The sequence below is a fragment of the Hemiscyllium ocellatum genome, chromosome 3 (genome assembly GCF_020745735.1).
Source record: "Hemiscyllium ocellatum isolate sHemOce1 chromosome 3, sHemOce1.pat.X.cur, whole genome shotgun sequence".
NCBI classification, from domain to species: Eukaryota; Metazoa; Chordata; class Chondrichthyes; order Orectolobiformes; family Hemiscylliidae; genus Hemiscyllium; species Hemiscyllium ocellatum.
This window is the reverse complement of record NC_083403.1, coordinates 9,646,037-9,667,386: the sequence shown is the minus strand read 5'-3', so window position 1 is coordinate 9,667,386 and position 21,350 is coordinate 9,646,037. Positions and strand designations below refer to the sequence as shown.

General features: G+C 44.4%; 1 protein-coding gene across 1 annotated transcript in view; it reads right to left on the bottom strand.

Annotated features, from left to right (window-relative positions):
* Positions 1–21,350, bottom strand: part of LOC132834399 (dynein axonemal heavy chain 8-like) — a 1,143,262-nt gene that overhangs the window by 215,563 nt on the left and 906,349 nt on the right. Inside the window, exon 61 of the mRNA XM_060853284.1 lies at positions 19,173–19,303. Within this exon, the coding sequence (XP_060709267.1) occupies positions 19,173–19,303 (131 nt within the window). The remainder of the gene's footprint in view (positions 1–19,172; positions 19,304–21,350) is intronic.

The following is a 21,350-nucleotide window of genomic DNA, read 5'->3' as shown; positions in this document are numbered from 1 at the left end:
GTGATCTCTTGTAGCTTAGTGATAGATGGCCTATCAACATACACTGTCTCAGCTGCCTTCAAGTGAGCCTCGAGCAGGTGTTGTTGTTCTCCCTTTTGTCTTTTCTGGGTCGCAGAATATGAGATGACCAAACCTCGCATATAAGCCTTAATGGTCATCCACATTGTCGACAGGTTGCTGGACATAGCTGAATTAATTTCCAAAAAGGATTTTAATTCCTGAGACAACTATTTTATAAATTTGCTATCTTTCAATAGGAAAGAATCCATATGCCAATGTGGGGGGCCTATTCCATCGTCCCTAGTCTTGACTTCCATATATACTGCGGCATGGTCAGAAATAGCTATATTACCTATTTTACAAGGCAACATGGAATTCAAAAGGATCGAGGGAGCAAAGAACATATCAATTCTGGTATGGCACTTATGTGGGTTAGAGTAGTAAGTAAAATCTCTACCCTGGGGGTGAAGGCACCTCCACACATCTACTAGCCCTAGCTCCTTATTCAGATCCGCCAGTTGTCTAGAGCTAAGAGATATGTCCATAGTTCTCTGAGGCATCCTATCTGTCTTTGGGTCCATAATACAGTTAAAATCTCCACCTATAATTGTATAGTGGACCCCAGAAGCCATCAACTTAGAGAATGCTTCCATTACAAATTTAAAATTGTACACTGGGAGGGTGGGGGGTAATAAAGATTCAAAATTCCATATTCCTTTCCATATATTAGGGCTTTGATCAATATATACTGTCCAGACTCATCTTTTATCTGGCTTAACATAATGGAGGATTCTTCCGAATGAGAATGACTACTCCCCTACTTTTTGAACTGAAAGATGAGAAAAAAGTCCAATCAAAACCACCCTGTTGCAGCTTTTAGTGCTCTTTGTCAAGCAGATGTGTCTCCTGTAAGAGAGCTTTGTCAACCTTTCTTTTTCGAGACTTGATAATATCTTTTTCCTCTTGATTGCCGAATTACTCCCCTTGACATTCCAGGTGCACAACCTAAATGAATAGCTTGCCATGATCGTCCAGGCAAGCCCAAGACCCCCCAGGAGGAAGAAGCCCACCCAAAACACCTTGAATAAAAACCATAGAAAATTCACAAATGCACAAATTCTTTAAAATAATCACACCAACACAATTAAAGACTATTCCTAAGTAAAAAACACAACACAAAACACATTTGAAAGGAGACTTTCCCCCTTGTTCCCAGGGGGTGTTACTACCTGAGTAACCCCACTATAACCTCTCCTGACGAGGGCCCTACCCTCAGACCAGACGTTATAGAATGGAGTAGACGAATTCAAGAATTGTACAAAACCAGAGTTTTAAGCAGTGACCACACCCACCCCCCCGCTTCCCGCCCCCGCTCCCACACCAACACCTAGGTGCGATTAGCAACCATAATACAAAATATAAACATATGAAACTGCAAAGTTACAATCCCAGCAAGTATTAGGTAACTAAGTAAAATGACAAAAGAAGAAAGAAAGAAGAAAACCCCACTCTAAAGAGACGTAGAACAAAACAAACCCCCTTCCCGCACAAATCGAATAAGCCACACAACCTGTAAAAAAGAAACCAAAGAGAGAGTAAAGAACAAGCCCCCCACACCCAACCCCCACCCCCACGGAAAGATAATGGAAAAGGGATGAAAAAGGAAAGAAAGGGTAAACAAGGAGGGGAAGCAAAATAAAATCGGTATCCATATGGTTTAAGTCCCGCAATCTATTTAAGAGAGTCCAAGAGTTCTTTAGCTTTTTCCAGTGATCCAAGGTTATATGTGGATTCTTCGTGGCTGAAGCACAGCGTTGCTGGGTAACGCATCGAGTATTGAATATCTAGGTCTCTTAGATGCTTCTTCGCCTCATCGAATGCCCTCCTCTTGTGGACCACGGCTGGAGAGAAGTTCTGAAATAACATTATCTTGGAACCCTTGTGCATCATGGCCTGGGGATCCTTCCCCAGGACTCTGGAGGCTTCCAGGAGCATTTGGTTTTCTCTATAACATTAGAGTCGGAATAGAACTGGGTGGGGGCGCTTGTCCGACCCGGGCCTGCATATAGCAACCTGGTGGGCCCACTCGACCCGCACCTGGCCTGGTCCCGACTCCAACTTTAATATTTGTGTGAGCCATCACTCCAGAAAGTCTACAAGCTGGCCTTCCTCTTCCCATTCAGGAAGACCCAGCAACTGTATTTTTTTTGATAGCTCCGATTGTCAAGGTCGTCGATGTGCTCCCCCAAGGCCCGGATTCGCTGCTTAAGAGCCCGGACCCGACCCACAGATGACTTGGCAGCAGTCTCCGAGGCCGTGGCCCGTTGCTCCGCCCCTCCGAGCACTGTCCAGTTCCTCCTGGACCTGGACTCTTCAATAAAGGAGTCGATCTTCTCTTGAAGGTTGTTGATCCCGGAGATCAGGCTCGCATCTGCAGGTAAGTCCCCAGAAGCAGCTGCGGACATCTCTGCTGCTGTGGGAGGGGATGGGGGAGGGGTCCCTGCCTGTTGCAAACTGCGGGAATTTTTGCCCTTAGTCATTTTAAGAACAACACAAAACTGTCCAAATTTGATATAAAATGACTAACTATGCTGGGCAAAAGCTACCTTAAACGATTTAAAGGGTGGGGTGAAGGTGGGTGCCCACTTTGCCTGGGTCTTAGGCAGAGCACTACAGACTCAGACTTGCTGGGTCGCCGCCGTCTTGAATCTCCCCAGTTATGTAATTTTAAGGAAGTGGCCTTAGAAATAATGGATGCATTAGCGGTCGCTTTTCAAGATTGGATAGACTCTGGAACAGTTCTTATGGATTGTAGGGTAGATAATTTAACCCTGATGTTTAAAAAAAAGATGGTAGAGAGAAAGCAGGAAATTATAGACATGCTAGCCTTGTATTGGAGTTGGGAACAATGCTAGACTCCATGCGAAAACAGTTAATGGCAAAGCACTTGAAAAGCAATGTCAGAAACATGCAGATTCAGCGTGGATTTACAAAAGGGAAATCGTACTTGTTAAAGCTACCATAATTTTGACAGGATGAAACTAGTAGAAAGGATAATGGGGAGGCAATATATGTCATAGAATCATACAGTACAGAAGAAGCTTTTGGCACATTGACTCTGTACTGACCAAACCTACTCTAAATCTACACTAGCCCCACTTCCCACCACTTAACCCACAGTTATGACACTCAAATGCTCATCCAAATACTTTTAAAATGAAACAAAAACAGAAGTGCTGGAGAAACTCAGCATAGAAGAAAGTGAGAACTGCAGATGCTGGAGATCAGAGTCTAAGAATGTGGTGCTGAAAAAGCACAGCAGGTCAGGCGGCATCCGAGGAGCAGGAGAATCGATGTTTCGAGCATAAGTTGTTCATCAGGAATGGGGATGGCCCAAGGGGGCTGAGAGATAAATGGGAGGGGGGATGGACTGAGGAGAAGGTAGCTGGGAATGCGATAGGTAGATGAAAGTGGGGGAGGGGATGATAGTAATAAGTTGGAGAGGAGGGTGGAGCGGATAGCTGGGAAGGAAGATGGACAGATAGGACAGTTCAAGAGGGCAGTGCCGAGTTCGAAGTTTGGATCTAGGATAAGGTGGGGGAGGGGAAATGAGGAAATGAAGAAACTGGTGAAACCTACATTGACCCCCTGTGGTTGGTGGGTATCGAAAGGAAGAAGGTGAAACATTCTTCCTCTGGGCATCGGGTGGCTAGCGTTTGGCGGTGGAGGAGGCCCAGGACTTGCATGTCCTTGGCGGAATGGAGGTGGTGTTGTGTTTGGACACAGGCTGGTGGGGTTGTTCAGTGTGTGTATCTCAGAGATGTTCCATGAAACATTCCACAAGCTGGGGCGCTGTCTCCCCAATGTAGAGGAGACCACATTTGCAGCAGCGGACACAGTAGATGACATGTGTGGAAATGCAGGTAAATCTCTGTCGGATGTGGAAGGATCCTTTAGGGCTTTGGTCAGAGGTGAGGGGGGGCGGAGTGGGCACAGGTTTTGTACTTCTTGCAGTGGCAGGGGAAGGTATCGGGAGGGAAGGGTGGGTTGGTGGGGGCCATGAACCTGACAAGGGCATTGTAGAGGGAATGGTCGCTGTGGAACGCAGATAGGATTGGGAAGGGAAATAATCCCTGGTGATGGGGTCTGTTTGTAGGTGGCAGAAATGGCAGATGCAAATGTGTTGCTGGTCAAAGCACAGCAGGCCAGGCAGCATCTCAGGAATAGAATTCTATTCCTGAGATGCTGCCTGGCCTGCTGTGCTTTGACCAGCAACACATTTGCAGCTGTGATCTCCAGCATCTGCAGACCTCATTTTTTACTTGGCAGAAATGGCAGAGTCTGTTTGTAGGTGGTGGAAATGGCTCCTTTTCCATCACATACAGTCAGATCCCACCACTAGGGATATTTCTCTCCCCACTTCTACACTCCAGAGAGATCATTCCCTCCATAAATCCGTCAGGACCAACACACCCTCCCCTCCCGGCACCTTCCCCTGCCACCGCTAGAAGTGTAAAACCTGCGCCCACACCTCCCCCTTACTGACAATCATGTGTCCAAAGGATCCTTCCATATCCAAGATTTACATCTACACATCATCTACTGCATCAACCGTTCCTGACGTGGTCTCCTCTACATTGCGGAACTTGCGGAACGTTTCAGAGAACATCTCTGGGATACATACACTGAACAACACCATCACCCTGTGGTCAAACACTTTAACTCCCCCTCCCACTCTGCCAAAAACATGTGAATCCTGGGCCTCCTCCACTGCCAAACCTTAACCAGCTGACATCTGAACACCTCATCTTCTGCCTTGGGAATCTCCAATGACATGGGCTCAATGTGAATTTCACCAGGTTCCCCATTCCCCTTCCTCTACGTTACCCAGATCCGACCTACCAACTTAACCGCTCTTGAACTGTCCTATCTGCCCATCTTCCCTTGCACCTATCTGTTCTACCTTCCTCTCTGACCTATCATCTTCATGTACACCTTCATATACACATTGCATTCCCAGCTACCTTCCCCCCAACCCCACATATTTATCTCTCATGCCTCTTTGGCCACAAGCCTCATTCCTGGTGAAAGGCTTATGCTTGAAACGTCGATTCTCCTGCTCCTCGGATGCTGCCTGACCGGCTGTGCTTTACCAGCACCACACTCTTTGATGGAGAAACTCAGCATGTCTGACAGCATCTGTGGCAAGAAAGCAGTTAATGTTTTGGGTCCATTGACTGTCCAGTTTTGAGGAAGGGTCATTGCACCCAAACATTAACTCTGCTTTCTCTCCAGAGATCCAGGTGGATCTGCTGACTTTTTTCAGTAGTTTCTGTTTTTGTTACGGATTTCCAGCATTTGTAGTAACTTTCAGAAGGCTTTAGTTAAGTGCCATATAAAATATTAGCATAAGTCCATAAGAAACATCAGCAGGGGTAGGCTGTTCTACCCCACAAACCTGCTGATATTCAATCGGGATCATGGCTGAAATTCACCAAAGACCCTTCGACAGCTCCTTCCAAACCCATGACCATTTCCATTGAGAAGGACAAAGGGATACAAGGGAGGACCGCCACCTGGAAATTCCCCTCCAAGTCATTCACCATCCTGTCTTAGAAATACTTTTCCAGCCCCTCATTGTCACATGATCAAAATTCTGGAATTCTTCCTTGAGGGCATTATGGGTCCACACGCAGCATGTGGAGTGCAGCGGTTCAAGACGACAGCTCATCATCACCTTCTCAAGAACAACTAGGGATGGGTGGTAAATGCTGGCCAGCCAGAGAAGCCCACATCCCACAAGCAAATTAAAAAAATGATCTGGCAGAAAAACAGAAATTGCTGGAAGAGCTCAGCAGATCTGGCAGCATCTGTGAAGAGAAATGAGAGTTTATGGGCAGCATGGTGGCTCAGTGGCTAGCACTGCTGCCTCACAGAGCAAGGGACCTGCAATCAATTCCAGCCTCGGGTGATTGCCTGTGTGGAATTGCACATTCTCCCCATGTCTGCGTGGGTTTCCTCCCAGAATCCAAAGATGCGCAGGTTAGTTGAATTGGCCGTGCTAAACTGCCCAAATTGTTCAGGGATGTGTCGGTTAGGTGCATTATTCGGGGTAAATGTAGAATAATAGGGTAGGTGAATGGGTCTGGGTGGGTTAATCTTCGGAGGGTTGGTGTGAACCTTTTGGGCTGAACGGCCTGTTGCTACACTTTAGGGGGTCTATGATTCTTAACGTTTCAGGTCCTGTGATCCTTCGTCAGAACTGATGGCAGCTAGGAAAATGTTAGTTTTTATGCAGAAGATCAGGTTGGGTATAAAGAGTAAACGATAGGTGGAGATTGACCCCAAAGAGAATTAGACAGACAAAGGAGCGAATAACAATTTGGCTGTTAATGGAGACTGTTAGTGACTAACAATGGGTAGTGTGGAATGGCAGGCTATGTGAGAACAAGGCCTAGTTTGTGGGGGCTGGGGTCAGAACATGGGACAGTTCAAGCCCTAAAATTGTTGAACCTTATTCTGAGTCCAGAAGGTGCAGGGTTCACAAGTGGACTGCAGCAAGCCTGGGACAGAGACGTCAGAGAACAGGATGGGATGTTAAAATCCCAGGCAACTGGAAACTCTGGGTCTTTTCTTCACACAGAATGTTGGTGTTCTGTGAAGCAGTCACCCAGTCTATGCTTTATTTCCAAATGTAAAGGAGACCACATTGTGAGCAGCAAATGCAGTGGACTAGATTGTGTGGAATGCAAAGCCATCCACCATGCACTGTAGATCTTTTGCACAGTGTACTGCGACCGTCCTATTGTCAGCATATTGAAGCTTCAAGATGGAGGTGATGGAAACATTGCCCTTGGCCTTGAACTGATTAAGGATGAGCAGCCTGTTGTCCATATAGTAAATGATTTGAATTCCCTTCAGGGAAGTTTTGGCCAGTGAGATGGAGGATGGCGTCAATGTAGATGATGCAGCTGAAAATAACTCCACAAAGGCCGGTATGCCGTCATCAAGTCACCCTTTATTTATATGTTCATAGTGCGTGACACTGACCCAGCTAGCACAGAGTGAACAGAACACATCGTAGCCTGCCTCTTGTGGCCGGAGCATCTCGAAAAAAATTCAACTGCCTCTTCAGGCAGTACATATACACACACTCTCTCCCCAGGTCTGGAAAGATTCGGTTTAACCTGGTGCAGGGTCTTCTCCACATCAGCAACTCTGTTGGAGTTATCCCAGTAGTTGTGTGAGGGGTGGTCCCACAATTGTTTAGGAACTGGGACAGTTTGTTATCGACTGAAGTTATAGGATGTTACTTTAAGCTTGCCTTCAACCTTTGGACTGCTCTTTCCACTAGGACATGGGAAATGGATGGTACGGACCTGTCTTTATGTGCTGAATGCCATTCGACTTTAGGAAAACCTCAAATTCCTTGCTGGCAAATAATGGCCCATTGTCTGTGGCTAACACCTGGTGGGAACTTTTGTTCTTGGCATTCTGGATACTATCCCATGAATGTGGCTTTCAATCCTGACCAACAGTCATAATTTCTCACCAACATATTCCTTTGGAAACCCCTGGATGACCCTGGTGGAGTTCAACCAGTATCAACCTTTGTTTGGGACAATCACTCTTGTGAGTAAAAAGTGAGGTCTGCAGATGCTGGAGATCAGAGCTGAAAATGTGTTGCTGGTTAAAGCACAGCAGGTTAGGCAGCATCTAAGGAACAGGAAATTCGACGTTTCGGGCCAGAGCCCTTCATCAGGATTCCTGATGAACGGCTCTGGCCCGAAATGTCGAATTTCCTGTTCCTTGGATGCTGCCTAACCTGCTGTGCTTTAACCAGCAACACATTTTCAGCTACAATCACTCTTGCCCTTGTCATAATATATCATACAATATATAATATATTGTGACTTGGTCTCTCCGGCTTTCAATTCTGTTTGTGATAGTCCTTTGGTTTCCCTCATCACCACCAGCTGTTTTAGTTTTACCAGTTCAGAATGCCATTTAAATGTTGTTAATGCACCCGCCTCAACCACTTCTGCTGGCAGCTCACTCCCACCCTCTGTTTAAGAAAAAAGGTTGCCACTCAGGTTCTCTTTTATTCTTTCTCCTCTAACCTTAAATTGAAGCTCTCTAATCCCCGATTCCCAACCCTGGGAAAAAGACTGAGTGCATTCATCATATCCATGCCTCTCATGAGCTTATACACTTCTTTAAGACCTCCCCTCAGTCTCCTATGCTCTAAAGAAAAATGCTGGTTGTCCAACCTCTCTCGCGGAGTTTAATATCATCCTTCCTACAACAAGGAGACCAAAACTGAACACAATGCTCCAAGTGCGGCCTCACCAATGTCCCGTATAACTGCAACATAACTTCCCAATTTCTGTACTCAGTGCCCTGATTGCTGAAGGCCAGTGTGCCACAAGCCTTCTTTGTTGCCCTGTCTACCTGTGACTCTACTTTCAGCTAACCGTGCACCTGAATTCCAAGGTCCCTCTGTTCCACTACAGTCCTTAAGGCCCTACGAGTCACCATGAAACCTCAACCTTGATTTGACTTTCCAAAATGCAAGACCTCACACTTATGTACATTAAACTACATCTGCTATTTCTCAGCCCACTTCCCCAGCTGATCAAGGTCCTGTTGCAATTTCTGAGAACCTTCCTCACTGTCCACAATACCGCCCATTTTACTGTCATCTCCAAACTTACGAATTATGCCTTGGACATTCTCATCCAAATCATTGATATAGATAACAAACAGCAATGGGTCCAGCACTGACCTCTGAGGCACACCATTATTCACAGACTTCCAGTCCAACAAGCATCCTTCCACAATTACCCTCTGCTTCCTACCATCAAGTCAATTTGTAACAAATTTGACAGCTCCCTGGATTCCATGCAATCTAACCTTCTAGAGGAGCCTAACATGTGGAACATTATCAAAGGCCTTACTGAAATCCATATAGACAACAGTTACTGCCCTGCCCTCAACAACTTTCCTGGTCACTTCACCAAAGACTGCTAACAAATTTGTGAGACATGATCTCCCATGCATAAAGCCATGCTAACTATTCCTAATTGAATCCTGTCTGTCCAAATGCATGTAAATCTTATCCCTCAGAATTTTCTCAAGCGACTTGCCCACCACAGATGTTAGGCTTACAGGTCTGTAGTTCCCAGGCTTTTCTTTGCAGCCCTTCTTGAATAAAGGCACAACATTTGCTAACCTCCAGTCTTCCAGGATCTCATCTGCGGCTAACGATGATGCAAAAATATCAGCCAGGGCCTCCGGAATTTCTTCTCTAGCCTCTTGCAATGTTCTTGGATGTATCTGGTCAGGACCAGAAGATTTATCCTCCTTCATACATTCTAATACATCAACACCTCATCTACTGTGACATGGACTGTCCCAGGATATGACCAAGTTCGAACTCATCAAGTTTGAAATCTTCATGTCTTTCTTCACGGTAAATACAAATATTTATTGAAGACCTTGCCAATATCCTGCAGTCTAGACATACATGTCCACTTTAGTCCTTGAGTGATCCTATTCTCTCTTTAGTTATTATTTTTCCTTTAATATACTTGAAGAACCTCTTTGGATTCACCCTAATCTTTTTAGCCAATGCTATCTCATGTCTATTTTTTGTCCTCCTGATTTCCTCCTTCAGTAAACTCCTGTATCCCCTCTATACCTCCAGGGATTCCCTTGATCCCAGCTATCTGAACCTGAGCCATACCTCAATATCACTCGTCAGCCAAGGTTCTTTATTCCTATCAACCTTACCCTTCATCTTCACAGGAACATATAACCTTGAACTCTAGCTACCTCACTTTTAAAGGCTTCTCCCTTGCCAGAGGTCATTTTCCCTGCAAACAAACTACTCCAATCAACTCGACAAGCTTCTGTCAAAATTCACCTTGCCCCAATTTAGAACTTGAACCTGTGGATCAGTTTTGTCCCTCTACATAACTCTTTTAAAATCAATACATCAACACCTCATCTACTGTGACATGGACTGTCCCCATGATATGACCAAGTTCGAACTCACCAAGTTTGAAATCTTCATGTCTTTCTTCACGGTAAATACAAATATTTATTGAAGACCTTGCCAATATCCTGCAGTCTAGACATACATGTCACTTTAGTCCTTGAGTGTCTCTGATCGTGTTTTCCGGGTCCTTAAGGGGGAGGGGGAGCAGCCCCAGGTCGTGGTCCACGTTGGCACCGACATAGGTAGGAAGAGGGGTGAGGATGTTAGGCAGGCTTTCAGGGAGCTAGGTTGGAAGCTCAGAGCTAGAACGAACAGAGTTGTTGTCTCTGGTTTGCTACCCGTGCCACGTGATAGAGAGTCGAGGAATAGGGAGAGAGAACAGTTAAATGCGTAGCTACAGGGATGGTGCAGGAGGGAGGGATTCCGGTTTCTGGACAACTGGGGTTCTTTCTGGGGAAGGTGGGACCTCTATAAACAGGATGGTCTACACCTGAACCTGAGGGGCACCTTGGGGAGAGGTTTGCTAGTGCTCTTTGGGAGGGTTTAAACTAACTCTGCAGGGGCATGGGAACCTGGACTGTACCTTTAGGGTACAGGACCTTGAGTGTAGGGAGGTTAAGAATATGGCATCGATCTCGAAAGAGGGTGCCTGTAAACAGGAAGGTGGCTTGAAGTGTGTATAATTCAATGCCAGAAGTATAAGAAATAAGGTAGGTGAACTTGCAGCGTGGGTTGGTACCTGGGACTTCGATGTTGTGGCCATTACAGAGATGTGGGTAGAACAGGGACAGGAATGGCTGTTGCAGGTTCCAGGGTTTAAATGTTTTAGTAGGGTCAGAGCTGGGGGTAAAAGAGGGGGAGGTGTGGCATTGCTTGTCAAGGATAGTATTACAGCGGTGGAAAGGACGATGGAGGAAGTCTTGCCATCTGAGGTAGTTTGGGCTGAGGTTAGAAATAGGAAAGGTGAGGTCACCCTGTTAGGAGTTTTCTACAGGCCTCCTAATAGTCCTAGAGACGTAGAGGAAAGTATTGCGAGGATGATTCAGGAGGAGAGTGAAAGTAGCAGGGTGGTTGTTATGGGGGACTTTAACTTCCCAGATATTGACTGGGAAAGCTATAGCTCGAGTTTGTTAGATGGGTCGGTGTTTGTCCAATGTGTGCAGTTGGGTTTCCTGACACAATATGTAGACAGGCCAACAAGAGGTGAGGCTATACTGGATTTGGTTCTAGGTAATGAACCAGGCCAGGTGTTAGACTTGGAGGTAGGTGAGCACTTCGGGGACAGTGACCACAACTCGGTGACCTTTACTCTAGTGATGGAGAGTGATAAGTGTGCACTGCAGGGCAGGAGTTATAGCTGGGGGCAGGGAAATTATGATGCGGTGAGGCATGACTTAGGATGCGTGGATTGGAAAAATAGGCTTCAAGCGAAGGATACAAATGATATGTGGAGCTTGTTCAAGGAGCAGCTATTGGGTGTCCTTGATAAGTATGTACCAGTCAGGCAGGGAGGAAAGGGTCTTGTGAGGGAGCCGTGGTTTAATAAGGAATTGGAATCCCTTGTGAAAGGGAAGAGGGCGGCCTATGTAAAGATGAGGCGTGAAGGTTCAGTTGGGGCGATTGAGAGTTATAAGGTAGCCAGGAAGGATCTAAAGAGAGAGCTAAGAGCAGCGAGAAGGGGACATGAAAAGTCCTTAGTTGGTAGGATTAGGGAAAACCCAAAGGCTTTCTATAGGTATGTCAGGAATAAAAGGATGACTAGGGTAGGTATCGGTCCAGTCAAGGATAGTAGTGGGAAGTTGTGCGTGGAGGCGGAGGAGATTGGAGAGACACTAAATCAATACTTTTCGTCAGTATTCACTCAGGAACAGGACATTGTTGCTGATGTGCATATTGAGTCACAAGTGATTAGAATGGATGGCTTGGTATGTAGGGAAGAGGTCTGGGGAATAGTGGAAAGGGTGAAAATAGATAAGTCCCCTGGGCCTGATGGCATTTATCCTAGGATCCTCTGGGAAGCTAGGGAGGAGATAGCGGAGCCATTGGCCTTGATTTTTATGTCGTCGTTGTCTACAGGTATAGTGCCAGAAGACTGGAGGATAGCGAATGTGGTCCCCTTGTTCAAGAAGGGGAGTAGGGATAGCCCTAGTAACTATAGGCCAGTGAGTCTCACTTCTGTTGTGGGCAAAGTCTTAGAGAGAATTGTAAGGGATAGGATTTATGAACATCTGGATAGAAATAATGTGATCAAGGATAGCCAGCATGGTTTTGTGAAGGGCAGGTCGTGCCTCACAAACCTTATTGAGTTCTTTGAGAAGGTGACCAAGGAAGTGGACGAGGGTAAAGCAATAGATGTAGTTATATGGATTTTAGCAAGGCGTTCGATAAGGTACCCCATGGTAGGCTATTGCAAAAACTACGGAGGTATGGCATTGAGGGTGCATTAGAGGTTTGGATTAGGAATTGGCTGGCTGGAAGGAGACAGAGGTTAGTAGTTGGTGGTATAGGTTCATCTTGGAGTGCAGTTACTAGCGGTGTTCCACAAGGATCTGTTTTGGGACCATTGCTGTTTGTCACTTTTATAAATAATCTGGAGGAGGGGCTTGAAGGCTGGGTGAGCAAGTTTGCGGATAATACGAAAGTCGGTGGAGTTGTGGACAGCAAAGAAGGATGTGGCAGGTTACAGCGGGATATAGATAAGCTGCAGAGCTGGGCAGAAAGGTGGCAAATGGAGTTCAATGTAACTAAGTGTGAAGTCATTCACTTTGGTAGGAGTAACAAGAAGATGGATTACTGGGCTAATGGTAGGCTACTTGGTAGTGTGGATGAGCAGAGGGATCTTGGTGTCCATGTACACAGATCTCTGAAAGTTGCCACCCAGGTAAATAGTGCTGTGAAGAAGGCATATGGCATACTGGGCTTTATTGATAAAGGAATTGAGTTCCGGAGTCCTGAGGTCATGTTGTAGTTGTATAAGACTCTGGTGCAGCCTCATCTGGAGTATTGTGTGCAGTTTTGGTCGCCATACTATAGGAAGGATGTGGAGGCACTGGAACGGGTGCAGAGAAGGTTTACCAGGATGTTGCCTGGCATGGTAGGAAGATCGTATGAGGAAAGGCTGAGGCACTTGGGGCTGTTCTTATTGGAGAAAAGAAGGTTTAGGGGAGATTTGATAGAGGTGTACAAGATGATTAGGGGGTTTAGATAGGGTTGACAGTGAGAACCTTTTTCCGCTAATGGAGTCAGCTGTTACTAGGGGACACAGCTTTAAATTAAGGGGAGGATGGAATAGGACAGATGTTAGGGGTAGATTCTTTACTCAGCGGGTTGTGAGTTCCCTGCCAGTAGCAGTGGTGGACTCTCTCTCTTTATGGTCATTTAAGCGGGCATTGGATAAGCATATGGAGGTTATTGGGCTAGTGTAGATTAGGTAGCCTTCGGTCGGCGCAACATCGAGGGCCGAAGGGCCTGTACTGCGCTGTATTTTTCTATGTTTCTATGTTAAAACTATGGTCACTGGTCCCAAAGTGCTCTCCCACTGTTACCTTCATCAACTGTCCTGCCTTATTTCTCAAGACTAGGTTGGGTTTTGCCCCTTCCCGAGTAAGACCCTCTACATACTGCTTGAGGAAACTTTTCTGAACACACTTAACACATTTCACCCCATCTAAGCCCTTAATGCTCTGGCAGCCCCAGTTTCTGTTAGAAAAATCAAAATCCCCTATTATGATAACCTCCTGCAAGTCTCCCCAATCTCCCTGAATATTTGTTCCCCTAAAGAAGGCCATGTAAAACTGGGAGCTGGCTGATGCTGGTGACTTAAGAGGCTTTGTCAGGTTGTTCCTGCCACTTTTCTATTAATTGATGTGCTGTGAAGATCATGTCTATTGTTCCTCTGGATGGGCGAACCCACATTGTGATCGAGGGAGTGTTTCCTCAGATAATGGCAGAAATAGCAAGGACACTTGCAGGTACTTTCCCAGGTAGAAGAAGAGAGATATCCCTGTAATTCCCACAGTCAGCCTTGTCATCCTTTTTGAATATGGTCACAATCAGAGCAACTCTGAGCACCAAGAGGAGTTCTTCTTTGAGCCAAACATTTAAAAGCAAAGCGTGTGTGTGTTCCTGGAGCTGTGGAGAAAGTGAGGTCTGCAGATACTGGAGATCAGAGCTGAAAATGTGTTGCTGGAAAAGCGCAGCAGGTCAGACAGCATCCAAGGAGCAGGAGAATCGACGTTTCCGGCATAAGCCCTTTTACGTCGATTCTCCTGCTCTTTGGATGCTGCCTGACCTGCTGCGCTTTTCCAGCAACACATTTTCAGCTTCTTGGAGCTGTGGGTCACCTCACTTTCAGACTTCTGCAGGAATCTCATCAGGGAGAGCAGCTTTGTTATTTCTGAGACTCCTTATGGCATCTTGCACTTCGGTCACATTGGGAGGTTCTCCCATGTCACCTTGCATGGATCTCTGGGGATTTGTTTGATGATTTCCAAGTTAACATTGGTACAGGTTGTTCTGTATAATGGTGTTTCGCCAACCCAAATTAACTATAGTGTGGTTGATGGATTGTGGATGCTATTTGGATAATGCAAACATTCTACTGAATGATTATAATGATTTTCTATAGCAATCTTCTGCAGTGCAATTTTCTCTAGCAGTTTTCTATAGCGTGACTTTCTACAGCTCAAGGTTGTAGAGAAACACAACTGTGGAGTTGTAGCAGACCGAGGTGTATTATGGTTGAGGAGTTCTTGGAAACAATCTCTGCAGCAGGTATTTATTGCCTTGATGTCCTTGAGCAGATTTTGTCCATTTTAGAGCACAGTAGCTTGGACTGTACATTGTTTTAGTGGCACTGAAGAAGGCTTTTGTGTCACCGGCAGCTGCCAGTTGCTGGATTTCAAAAGCCTTATCAGTCCACCGATTATATTTGAGCTCCTATACTCTCATCAGGACATCAGTCTTATGTTTGGCACACGCCCTTCTTTTGACCTTGCAGTTCATATCATTTTGCTGCTCACAGAAGCCTGTTCTTGACTTGGAGATGAACTGTTCAATTTCCCTGTCATTCTCATCGAATCAGTCCTGATGATTTCTGGACTGGTACCCGAAGGTGTTATTGCAGGTACTGAGAATGGTTGATTTAAGCAGACATTGATGTTCACCCTTGTTCTCTGAGTATTCCTGAGGTAGGCTTTTAGTAGGTGAGGCCTGTATATATTGTGTAGTGACTGTTTCATCCAAATTCTTTATGTTGAATCTTGGCTGGGTCTGTTTCACCTGAACCCTCTTCTTTCTGTGTATTTTGATGGACTTTGTGGAATGGATAAGGTGGTGATCAGTGCAGCAGTCATCCAGGCCAACTGTTGTCCTGGTCACATTCACATTCTGCCAGTCCCTGGAGCAACAATGACATAATTGATTAGATGCCTTTCTCCAAAGTGCTCTGGATTTATTTTTCTGAAGGAAGAGCATGTTTGTGATGATGAGGCTGTACTCAGCACATTTTGTGAGAGCCAAGATTAGAGTGGTGTTGGAAGAGTACAGCAGGTCAGACAGCATCCAAGCAGCAAGAAAATTGACGTTTCGGACAAAAGCCCTTCATCAGGAATTTTGTGAGAAGAAGGACTCCATTAGAGTTCATGTTTCCAATATCTTCCCTCCCTATGGTGCCATTCTAAAGGTTGTAGTCTGGACCAACCCTGGCATTGAAGTCTCTAAAGAAGTATTAACTTGTCCTCCTTGAGGATACTGGTCAATAGTGTGTCAAGGTGGATAGAAAGTCTCCTTTACTTCCTCCTCCGAGTTAAGGGTTGGGGCATAAGCACTCACAACTGTAGACATCTGGTTGTTGCTGAGCATCAGGCAGATGGGTCATTGATCCCCACAGGACGTTCAGAGAGACAACTGTTAAGCTGCTTCTTCATTGCGAATCCAATACTGTGAATTCTAGACTTATCAGCAGCCTTCCCTTTCCAGAAGAAGGTGTAACCATTTTTCACCTCCTTCAGTTGCCTTTGTCTGAAAGGCAACTTTCACAAAGAACAACTGTGTCAATCTGGAAACTTTGCAGCTCTCTGGCTATGATTACTGTTCTTCTCTCAGGTTAGTCACTGTTAGCTGGGTCCTTCAGGGTTCTTACATTCCAGGCTCCAAAGTGTATTGTTCTTCATTTCTGACTGCATGTGGGTGATCCCCCTGGATGCAGTAATCCAGTCAGGATTTTTGATGCAGGCTATTTATCGGACACCTTTTCCAGCCCCCTCCCCGATGGGGATGAGCAGAGCAGATCCTAAATAGGGCTGCTCAGTTGTGGATGCAGCTGCTGAAGTGCTCAATCTGCCTCGTCCAGGAGCAAGATGACTGAATCAGACACTCACTGCCTAATGAGTCAGTTTGTGACCAGGAGCTTCCAGCTATCACAGTCCAGCCCCCTCTGCCACTAGCTAATCACCATAGGACTTTTGTTTGGGGTGTAAGTAGGACTCTTAACCTTTTGTGAGGACACCTGTGCATGACATCTTTTATTGTGGGGAGGCTGGTGCACAGACACCCACTATTATAACCTTGGTAGTTGGGGGGTTCGAAGGCCAATGGTTTGGAGGTAAAGATGACTGGTGACTCTTCCCTATTGCAGCCTTCATTTGCCTTCACAGCTATTGTGATATTCCAATTTAAGTTCAGTTATCATCCTCTGCCATTGAGGTCTTCATGGATCAGTGCTTTGATTGGAACCTCCTCCTTGACCTGATCATCATGGATGACCTTGTCAGGAGCTATGCTCGGGTTCCCAGGTACACACAAGCCTCTCTAGCACAACAAGATGGTGATCCTCAGACAGGATTCTTTGAAGTCATTGTGTGAAGGCAAATATATTCTTTGGATTCATTCTTGCTCGTTGCATCGAGTCTCAGAAAATGTGAGATTGTGCTACTGTTTGATCAAAAGTTTTGATGAATGTATTGAATGAAACAGCAATTAATATTTAATTATCAAATGCTTGTATTCAACAGGATTAAACACTGCAGCTTAGAATTTCCTTTGGAGTCTACTCAGTCTCCTATTATTGCTCCAACAGGTAAATAAATAAAAACACACAAGAAATGATCTGTGGCTGAGAACTGTTACTTTTACTGTTATTCCGAGGCTCTTATTTTCTTCCCTACTGCAATCATGATGAGAGGCTCGTGAATTACTTTTCCCCTGTTGCATTTTCAAAAATGTTTGGTCTGTTCTGGTAGGACTGCCTTTTGGATATGTGCTGGTTGGGAGCATCATCACAAAATAGCCTAAGTTATTGAAATGCCAAAGAGTAGAGATGTGGAGCACTAGGTCAAGGATGTGTTCACTTTTTTTACTTCAATTTTACTGGGAAACTGTCGATAATGTGATTTTGCTTTAACAGAATTGTTTCTGAGATAGGTTAGATGGTGCAGCCATGAATACAGCATCCAGTCAGGTCATAGCCAACACTGTTCTGTAAATGTCCAGGTAACATCTATACTCTACTTTTATAGCAATAATTCTTTTCAGACTGCAACAGACAACAACGATAAGCTCTCATATTACAGTGATGAATCTTGGAGGCTCACTACACCAGGAAAAGTACTGGCATCTTCTTCAAGAGGTTTTGCTGACATGGCATCCTTCCTCATGGTGCGAGATGCCACGAATACTACATACAACTTGGAAGGTGACCTTGAACAGCCTGGCACCATGACAACAGACTGCACTGACATTGGCAGCAGTCTGGCTGGACATGAGCCAGTGGCATCGAAGGAGTGAGTGGCAAGACAGCACTTGTTCTGAGAAAGATTCCTATTCTATGGAGTCAATGCCCTTTGCACAGGCAGTACCCTGACACTCCTAATATTTTCCCTCAGAATAGAAGGCTGGGTTACATGAAAGCTTTAGTGGTTCATTTCTACAGTGAACCTCACAACTAAGATGGTAGCCATCTCAGTGTTGATGGCAACACTATGTGAGACATTGGAACCTGCATGGATGCTGTGGTCTGGTGGTGTTCATGACAAGCCTGTGCAGCAAGTTGAAGGGAACCTCTGCAATTACTATACAGTTTCTTCAGGCTGCCCAGCATCTCCGAGATTGGAATTCAACTTCTGAGATTAGTGTCTGAGGTGGAGCTTGCAAGACTGAAACCTAATGACAATGAATCATGTGTTACAGAGCATTTGGGGTGGAAAGTCAGAACAGGTAAGGTTTAAGTAAGATGATACTCTGCTTGGTCAGTTCCACTGGCAATTTCTTTTTCATAAAGGGGGGAGCTGGGCGTTCGATATGGTGGTTCCACATCTATGGCGGTCTGATACCTGGGGAAAATTTTCCATGCCCAAATATGAGTGAGTATGGAAGTGGGCAGACATGCAACTTTGCACTGCTGGCCTGCCTGCCAGCACCATTTCACCATAACCCAATGCCAAGGAATATCCATCCATAAAGCCAATCAGCAGATCAATTGGAATTTTTCATTTAGCCTGTAGATTTCCCCCACAGCATTCAGAATGGGTTAGCTGTCTGCAGGCAGACAAGGAGCGGGAAACAGTAGGCAAGGCAGGCTTCGAGTCTCCCCACAACCGCCTGGCAACAGTTTGGCCACAAAGAGACAACTGTATGGAGGTGATCCCCCACCATAATTTGGAGATACTGGTGTTAGACTGGGGTGTACAAAGTTAAAAATCACACAACACCAGATTATAGTCCAACAGGTTTAATTGGAAGCACACTAGCTCCAAAAGCTAGTGTGCTTCCAATTAACCCCACCATAATAGTAGCTTGACACTCTGGCCATTTTTTAGCTTATAGGTTGAGGAGGGAACACCACGAGGTGAGATGGTCTCTCCCTCTCTTATCTGAAATGGTAGGCTGCTGCTTCTTCTGAGTTCAATTTGCAGATTCAAAGGAAAATCACTTTTTCCCACTCATTGTGGAGTCAGGAGCCCTAACTGACCCTTACGTAAGTGTCCTAACTGGAAACCCAACATTCTGTCCCTACTGTTATGTACTTGGTTCTTCTGTAAGTAATAGGGAAGTGCTTTATTGAGTACTTGATGACTACATTGCTCTCTATATGATTTTCCATGAATATCAATCTATCCTAAAAATGTTTAAATCTCAGTAGCAACTATACAATTTCTGCAAAATGTGTATTTACCTGGTTAAAGTGATCTGAAAGATTTTATATCCAGCAATATATGATGCCAGCTTAGTAAAGCTTTGTTTTCCAGAACCTCCAACTCCTACCAGCAAAGCATTTCCACAATCCGTCCGGATTATACGTGATATCTGTAAAACATTGTCAATTTGCTGTCAGAATAGGATACGTCTTTTTAAATGAAGAAACTAAAGAAGCAATATAAATTGTCAATGTTTACCAATCTCCTTCAAGTATAAAATCACAATGTATACAAAGCTTTAATTAAACAGATAAAGCAAGGTATCTAGCTTTTATTATAATTATTCACAGCATCACTATTTTTTTGATTTGCAATTGAGATTGGGGGTTAAGAGTTGAACTTTGAGTACCTCCTTGTTTCAAAAGGTGAATGAAAGCAGATGTTGCTTGTTGGAAAATGATGTGGAATTTAATGCAACTTAATTTCTGTTCTAAGAACAATATTGATGAATCAGCATTGAGTTGTGGAAATGCTCAGGGCTTGCAGCTGGTTGGATATTAAACTGGTCAATCAAGTCAAGGCGAGTGCTAACCAGCCAACCACAGTTTGATATAAAAAAGATACTGACTGAAAAAAAGAACTTATTCTTATTCTAAACTGGGTTTTGGCAGATTTTGAGAAGCTCCTGGACAGCTGCTCTATTTTGTTCTTTCTAGTTTTCACTCCAGTTATCAAATTGTTGAATGTTCTGAGGAAAGAATCCCAGTCTGAAAGAAATAATTAAGTATTCTAAGGTGTCTGTCAAAATTGGTTGTGCTAACTGGTATCATCAGAATTTGAAGAAGATATCTAGTTCTTTGTGCTTGTGAACAGTTCATTGCCCAAGGATTTAATGAAGGACTGACATTCATTGTCCGAAGCTGATTAATTGAACTGGCAATTTCAAATAGTTACTTTCTTTCCAATTTATCCATAGACTGTGTCTGTTGTCAGCCTGTCTGTGTGTGTGAGGGTCACGGTCGAAGAAAATTGGGTTCAGATTGTAGTCATTGAGTAGATAACCTGGTTTATCTTTGTTCTGTTACATTATTAATAATAAATAGTTAATTTTTATTTAAGTTATAAACTTTATTTCCAAGATCTGTTGTTTATTAAGTCTGTTTAGGAACAACTGAGCAATTTTGAGGATCATTGAATGTTGTAATTTCACTGTGTTGCGAATCCAGTAGTGATTCGGAGGCTGATTTGGTTTGGCTTGCTATCCCTATGTTATGACATAACACAATTAGATTTAATCTAATTGGCCAAGGAAAGGCCATAGATAATCTCATGTTTTTAGACTAATTTTACAAAAATACTGAGGATAAATATACTGTTTCAAACAACTCTGCATCAAAATAAAGCCATGTTTGTCTCAATGATTAAAAATGGGCTGATGGTAAAATAGATCCATCATGGATAATGTGCAGAAACAAGTTAGATTGAAACAGAAAGCCTTGAAATAGCATCTTGGAAAAGAATAAGGTACTGCAGGAGTTTGCAGAATTAAAGATTGACTTAAATAGAATGGCAATGTGAGGAGGAGGAAGTACTTGTAGGACAGTTTAACACAGATGCACAGAGGAACCTCGATTATCCAATGGTCATGGGTAGGGAGTATTTCATTCCGTTAATCAAATTCTGGATAATTGAAAGACAGATAACGTAGTTTAGCCAAGCATTGGGACTTTGTGATCTTGCCAGATAATCCGATATTTGGATAATCAAATGCTGAATAATTGAGGTTTCTCTGTAGATATGGGGAAACTAGACAAGAGTATAAGAGAGAAGGGGACAAACGATTATAACTGCAGATTTAGATGTGAAAAGATGGGAAGAGACTTGATTAGAATATAAGCACTGGCTGGACTGGTGGGGCTGAATGACTTAGTTCTGTGTTGCATATCCAATGTAATCCTTAGAAGGAATGAGAGTATAACATTCAGGGAAGCAGTGACTGTAGTCTTGAAAATAGAGGCATGAAAAGTTGTGTTTGAGAGACACATTGGAATTCAAATTAACAAGAACTTGCTTATCATACAGGACCTTTTTTCTTGCAGTTTCCAACAAAAGGTGAAACTGAGGTCTGCAGATGCTGGTAATGAGAGTCAAAGAATGTGGTGCTGGAGAAGCACAGCTATTCAGGCAGCATCCATGGAGCAAGAGAATCAACATTT